This window comes from Cyprinus carpio, chromosome A9 (genome assembly GCF_018340385.1).
Source record: "Cyprinus carpio isolate SPL01 chromosome A9, ASM1834038v1, whole genome shotgun sequence".
Taxonomy (NCBI): domain Eukaryota; kingdom Metazoa; phylum Chordata; class Actinopteri; order Cypriniformes; family Cyprinidae; genus Cyprinus; species Cyprinus carpio.
The window spans coordinates 23343231-23350730 of NC_056580.1; the positions used below are offsets into that span (position 1 = coordinate 23343231).

The following is a 7500-nucleotide window of genomic DNA, read 5'->3' on the forward strand; positions in this document are numbered from 1 at the left end:
GGCACTGTACTTATATTGCTCACAGCCTCATGTATAATTTTTTCAGTTTTCATGTTTTTCTTCTCTTTCTTCGCAGAAAAATGTACACAGCAGTCACTCCTGCCTTTAAATACGTTGACACTCCAATAACTTTGCATTGTGTACAGTTTGTGGCTTTTATCTCACAGAGACCAGATTTCCATCGCCACGTTCCACGCCGTTTATTTGCTCTTTCGTCCTACAACTTTTCTTTCTTAGGTAATCTATCTTAGTGGTAACATAAGACAGATTACCACTTATGTTTTTGCAGCTGCAGCAAACACATAATACTTCAGAAACGTCAGTGGGCAAGGTCTCACGGAGCCCGTGTGCCATTTTCTCTTTCTGCTGGTTCATCTTTTTGTTACGAAACATGAAACACCTGTATACTTGAACTATGCACCACTGACAAAGCCTGCGTGTAGTGCTTTGTAATAAATCACCTTATAATTGAGTTCACTGTTTGCTATCGGGCCACAGTACTGCACTTCCCTCAAGGATGAATGGGGAATTACTGCCATCTAGCAGCAAAGTTCTTTAAATACACATCCTGAATGACTAGACATCATGTAGACATAGCTATTTCTGTTAATTTATTTAACATTTTACCTGAAACAACTGGTAGAGCAGTTTAAATTTTAATCTCTTATTCTTAACCACTTATTTGATCAAAAAAAAAAAAAAAAAAAAACAGTATTCCAATATCAAGAGTGCCAATATTCCCTGTTGAAGGTCTGTAGTATGTGATACAGCTATCTGTTAACATTCTCATACATTCCAATGACAGTTGCTCTGCTAAAACATTTTTGATTTTGCATTAGTATGAGAAGAAGTAAGGAACTTTTCTGATGGTCTTTCTTAGACCTACATGGTTGCCTCAGAAAGTTCAAACCAAATATAATAAATCTTACTTGTACTTGACTGGAGTGACCCATATTTGTGACCCAGTTTTCTATATATCTATATCTTCCTCTCTATATAATGGTGACTACCACCTTACCATCATACCTGCATTTTGCAATCCTCATATTGTAAAGTGAATAAAAAACACACAATATTTGATATGAGCAATTTGCTCTTTAGTTCTGTGGATTTTGTGTAGCTTGTCAGGAGGTCCCAGTGGATCATTTGTGTCCTGTGCCCTGTTGTAGGAAATAGCTCTGTGATTTTTGTTCTGCACTGTTGAACGTGCTGTGATCTTCCCTGCTAAATGATTCCCTCCTGCTCTTTCCATCTGTTGTTTTTCACAAAACAAAGCACTGAGGTAGTGGGATTCTGGAAAGAGTCGAAAGAAAGGACTGCTCTGCCACAGAAACCTACTGTTTAGTTGCAAAAAGGTGTCGGCTTCAAATACCAAATGTTTTTAATATTGGCAGAAAGTTCTATAAAATGAATTCCTGTACTGAGGATCTCTTTCCCCTTGTGTTTGTTTAAAGGAATAGAATAGAATAATTGAAAACCCTTGCTTCCAGCTAAAATACCAGTCTATCCATAATACTGCTTTGTAAATTTCTCCAAATCTGTTCTGATGAAGAAACAACCCCCTCTTTGTCTTGGATGGCCTGAAGTTGAGTACATTTTCAGTAATTTTTCATTTTTGGGTAAACTATTCTTTTAAATAAAACAGGCGCAGATGCTTTGTTTTAAATAAACATTTGAAACTTCACAAGACTGACATCTCTGTGACCTCCCTACAGCGATCTGTGTGCTCCTGTGGTTGTGCTATAATAATTATTCACTGTGTCTGCTGTTAAGGTTAAAATACATATTTATTCAGATATGTATTTGCAAAGTACAGTTTATGTATTTTATGTTGATTTGTTTAATATTAAACAATAACACGGAATATAAAAATAATACAGAAGCTTTTTTTTTTCTCAAAATATATTTTGTGATAAATATCTAATAAAATATATCCTTAAAGTATAGTGTGTTGTTTATTTTACCAGGTTTCTTTATTTAATTTTTAAGATTCTCTGGATCATATTTTGATACTTGGGGCATCACTTGACATTGATTGTTTTCTTTTCCTGGTGTAAGCAGGGTTGGTAACAAAACAAATATGATTCATACTGACCTATGTCATCTGCTTTTGCTTCAAGCTTGTTTGGCATTTGAAAGATTCCCTTGTTGTTCTGTAAATGTGGCTACAGTCTTTCCATATGCAAAAGGTTTAGTTATAGATATTAATTATAGATTGTTAGATAGATAGAAAGTTGTTGATACAGCTAATCAGATGCTTAAAGTTGCTTTATACATAAAGTGTGCGCTAAATGATAACTAACAAAGAACATCACAGATGGTTTGCAGATGGTGATGTTTGAGCCATGCATGAATCAAACATCAGTTGGTCAACATCTTATAGACATCTGCGGGTCATAATATTAGGCTTGCAGGGTTCATTAGAATAATGATGTGTTGATGTACCAATGCTAACTCAATTTTAAGTTTTCTCTGACTTTATCTTGGTATTGACTGTAAATAGCACACTGGATGCTGTCCAGTCTTTGCTTTAATGTGTACAAGTGAATTAACAAGGAATTAATTTTTAATGAAGGTGACATTGCCTCCTCCTTCCTAACTGGCTCATGCCCAGTCAGCGGAGCTCTCGCTTGTCTCACCTCTTATAGTAGATCTGCTGAGTTAGCTGTCAGTTCCTGTTGTCACTTTCTGTTTTCTCAATCATAGATAAATGAAAATCAGCGACCATGTGCACAATGTTTCTTCCCATACATTTGAACTACAACACTTGAAACCATCGTAAAATTAGATAAAGAGTCTATTGCTGCACCTCTAGACAGCAAACAGCAGTTTGTTTATCTAGACTAATAAATAAGAATCATGGGACCATTTTTATTTGCATCCTATGAACTGAATAAAATGCCTTCTATTAAGGCTAACGAACAAAATGGGGACTGACTCAAGAGTATTGTTGAGTAGAGCTGCATATATGAAAAGCAAGAGTAATTTAGAAAATCTTTTTGATCGTACATTCAGTTCTGTACTTGTCAAAGTTTGTTTTTCCTCTCCATCATCTGGTCAGTGCGAAAAATAAATAATAGGCCTACGCTTTGTAAAACAGAAATGCTGCATTGGCTGAAGACAAAAGCAACTTGCACAATGATTTTAGTAATAGTTTTACAAATTCAATTTGATCTCATGCTAGTAAACGGAGACAATGAGAGACAAAGTTTGCAAGTGAAGTTGCATGACAGTCGGTGAGATAAGATATTGTAATGTACTTTAAGATAAAGCTTTCCTTCTTCAGACACAGACGCCACCCAGCGGTAGAATAAATGCAACGCACGTCGAAAACGAAAGTAAACTGGCTCTTTTTTGGGTTTTTTTTTTTTTTTTTTTGCAGCATAGGTTGTAGCGTAAACGTGTCGTAGAAAATGGACAAAATCATCTTGGAAAACAAACCTAAGCTTATCAAATGCCTTAGTTCGGATTCAGAACTTTTATTGCAACATGTTCAAGCTAAAAAACTTATAACAATGTCGCAGTATAATGAACTGATGGACATGAAACCTAAGGAAAGGGTTATTATCAAACTTCTGGACATCATCCTTAGTAAGGGTGAAAATGTGTGTCGAAAATTTCTGGATTTGCTGAAAGAAGATGATGTGAATGAAATTTCACCTGAACTCAGAGATTGGATCAAAACAGTGGACACTGAATGTAAGTTGCTTTGCAAAAGCCTTGTGCACATTTATGGAGAGGCCTAATGGCATTGGGCTAATGCATTCATTCATATCATATCGACATAAAAAATAAATGTTAGTTCATAAAGAGAAACTAGTAGTCCGTTTTAGCTGAATTGGGTGGAAAAAATGCACAGCAATCACTTGGACTTCCATTTCGACAATGGATGTTTGTTTAAATAAAAAACGCAAATGGAAAGCGAAAGAGCTACATGATGACGATTCTTTCCTATATGAAACACTTAATTTAAGCCACAACATACAAACATATTCGACCTACTGAAAAATGCCTTCCTGCCTAGTGTGAAGTCTCACACATTAACAAAGATTTGGTACAAATATTATGTGATTTAATGGGAAAGGATGGATTTTCCGCCCTCAAGTGTCTTCAGAACTTTAGTGTACTATTACTACTACTACTAGTACTGTACTACTACCAGTGTTGGGAAGGTTACTTTGGAAATGTAATAGGTTAATGTTTTAGGTTTAAGATTTTTAGTTACCCTATTTAGAATTAACTATTTCAGTTACTTTAATAAAGTGATGTAACTGATTACTTTTTGATTACTTTTCTAAATTGCTAATGTTTTGAACTGTTATTCATTTTCAAACATTTAAACTAGGCAGGGTTAACCGTATAGTAGTTTTCAACTGATTACTGTCAGACTTTCGAAATCCTTCATCACTTGAATTAAGAATCAAGTAAAATCTGATTTTAAAGCACAGCGACCACAAAATCAGAGCTTACTTTGAGATCGTTTTTGAGGTTAAATACAGATTTAAAACCATATCAGGGAATATTTTAGTAACTATGATACTGTTTCTCAAATCTTTGCATAACTATGACAGGAAACACTGGAATCTAACAATGCAGTGAAAATAAATAAATAAAATAAAACAGTTAATCTTAAAAAAATAAAAATAAAGCATATACATAAACCCAAATAGGAAATAAGCAACAACAGTTATTGAATAAGCATGTGTTTTATTCTGTGTTGTAAATTCCTGAAATATTGAAGTCTCATATTTTAGAGCAGTCAGTGCAATATGCAATATGTGGGTGTGGTCATGAAAATAAATTCAGATGTAACCCTCATTGTAATCGTTAACATTTTCATAAGTAACTGTAATTTACTTATGCATTTTTTCTCAGGAACTGTAACTGATTACAATTACATTTATTTTGTAATTAAATTACATAATTTTGTTGCATGTATTGTAACTACTGTTACTCCTCAACACTGACTACTACTAATAATCATCCTATTTTTTTTAATTTTATTTATAATTTTACAGATCAGAAAACAGAAGAAGACTGCAAAAGAAGAGAAAGTGGTGACAGGCCAATACAAGGTTAGATTTTAGATCTTGATTAAATCTTTTTTCTGTATATACTGTATGCATGCATGCATGTACAGTGTGTAGGATATATACATGGATGAGTCAGTATATAAATTAACAAGGATTTGGGACAAATATGATGTGATTTGATGGAAAACGATGGATTTCAGTTTTGAGTTAGCTGGCTCCCTCAAGTGTCTTTATTCATATTGTTCAACTTTAGTGACATTGAATTGCCCTGCATGGAAAAGAACTGTAAAGTTGCTATGAATACTTTTAAATATGTATTGTGGTATACTGGGCAGATAAATGAAATGCAGTCAATAGGATGCTTGCATGATTTTTGCCACCCAAAATAATCTTTTTTTTCTTTTTCATCAGAGACTGCAAACATGGCAAGTCATTCATGCATCAAAGTAAAATGTTAGTGTGATTTATATTATTAATAATGGGAAACATTATCAGATATACAATCAACAATTGTATGAATTGACAGTTTTTATTTTATTTTAATTTTTTTTAAAGGCAACATCTCTTCATCTGATGGCAGCAGTATATTTTCACCTGTCATAACTGGTAGAAGTCTGTGCCCCATTGAATTTAATACAACTGCACCCTCTGGCAGATCAGATGTGCAGGCAAATTGTAAGTGTAATGCATGGAAGTTGCCTTAAACAAACAAACAAACAATAAAATAAATAAATAAATGCATACAAACATACATACATAAAATTGGTCTGTGAAAAAAAATAAAAAAAAATAACACTGCCTAAAACTATTAAAAATGTTAATAAAATGTTGCTTTACCTTCAGAAAATATTGATCATGTACCTCTGGAAGCCAAAGTAAATTTTATATAAGCTGCTGTATTTATTTATTATTATTACTTTATTTTTATTTATTTTTTAAACATTTTTCTTTGGCATTTGCAATTTTATGAAGCCCTCATATTTTGGACACAACTACATATGGTTTAAAAACCAGGTTTGTGTAATTTAGCAATTTTCAAACAATAAACAACACAATTAAATAGCCAAAAAGAAATGGGAAAATTTTGCTCTAACATGATCACAGGCACAATCTTGGACACAGCTACATTTTATGGTTTTGGTTATCAAAATGTGCTTATAAATAACAATAGCAATAATCAAAGACCATCCAAATGGGCTTTCTTATTTGTTAACCTGATTTATCAATGTAAGATACTTTATTGTCATTGCACAAGGTACAATGAAATTTAGAATGTCAAGTCACATATATGTGTGTGTGTGTGTGTGTGTGTGTGTGTGTATATATATATATGTATTTTTATTTTTATATATATATATATAAATACATTAAGCCACTGAAGGCACATTGCACACTGTATTAGATACATTAGATGTTGTAGTGCATGTATTGTCCTTAATAATAATCCTTTCCCCCCTAATGTTTCAGACCAGAAACCTGATAGAGACAGTCAACAGAGGCCAATACAAGGTTAGAGTAAGCTGTTTTCTTTATAGTCAATATAATTCTCTTTCCAGTATCTTATGATTTTATTTATTCTTTTTGTATTCCCAGATTGTCCGATGTTTCTAAAAAAAAACTTTAGTCTATTGGTTCAAAAAGTGAGGAACATTAATCCCATTATTGATGATCTTGTACTACATGATGAATCAGTTGCAAATGTGAGAGCGAAGTCAACGGATCAAGAGAAGATGAGGACACTGCTTGGCTATGTGAATTGTGAAAGCATTGCTAAGGACCTGGTCACCGCTCTGTACAAGCATGAAAAACCTCTAATGAATGAACTGCAGAACAACTACTGAAAGTTATTTTGTTTACTCACCAGATTAGAAGCATGTTACTATGAAGAAATGCCATATATAATGCCATACTGCTTTAAAGTAATGTGTTTTAATGAAAATCGTAAATTGTTGAAACATTGGAAGTTTTTCATTACATTTTATGAATTTAATAAAGATCAAATTATAATAATCAAAACAATTAATGTATTTTTATCACCATTAAATGACAAACATCCTAACATCACATGCATTTTGTTGAAGTAAGTGCTGGATGGAAATTGACAGCATATGTATAACTGCTAAATACTATCTATCTATCTATCCATCCATCCATCCATGTCTGTCTAAAATGTATTTAGTTTAAACCCTTACAGCTACAGGTCGTATTCATTCGCATCAAAGAAAATATATATTAGCCTGTTTTCAATTCAAACGCAACTGGAGCCGCAGTAACAGTGTTCAGTCACTAGGTGGGGATGGTGGTTCAGCCATTGAAGGAGGCGCTTGAACCGTGACTAAGAGCACCTGTTGGCGTTCAGCTCGGCACAGGTAAAACTAAATACAAATGTAATATGAATTGTAAACCGTTGTTCAAACTAAAGAGCGTTATTACATTAAGGTGTGCAATAGGAAAACATGACAGCGAG

General features: G+C 33.4%; 1 protein-coding gene across 2 annotated transcripts; it reads left to right on the forward strand.

The window, feature by feature from the left end:
- Window positions 1-3335: 3335 nt before the first annotated feature.
- si:dkey-10c21.1 lies at window positions 3336-7049 on the forward strand. Of its 2 annotated transcripts, XM_042764511.1 has the most exons (6): window positions 3336-3699; window positions 5019-5075; window positions 5445-5486; window positions 5589-5708; window positions 6501-6542; window positions 6627-7049. In XM_042764511.1, the coding sequence occupies exons 1-6, from the start codon at window positions 3414-3416 to the stop codon at window positions 6872-6874; spliced, it is 795 nt and encodes a 264-aa protein (XP_042620445.1). In that variant the 5' UTR covers window positions 3336-3413; the 3' UTR covers window positions 6875-7049. The 2 variants fall into 2 exon arrangements, with proteins under 2 accessions (XP_042620445.1, XP_042620446.1); XM_042764512.1 differs by lacking the exon at window positions 5445-5486.
- Window positions 7050-7500: the final 451 nt, after the last annotated feature.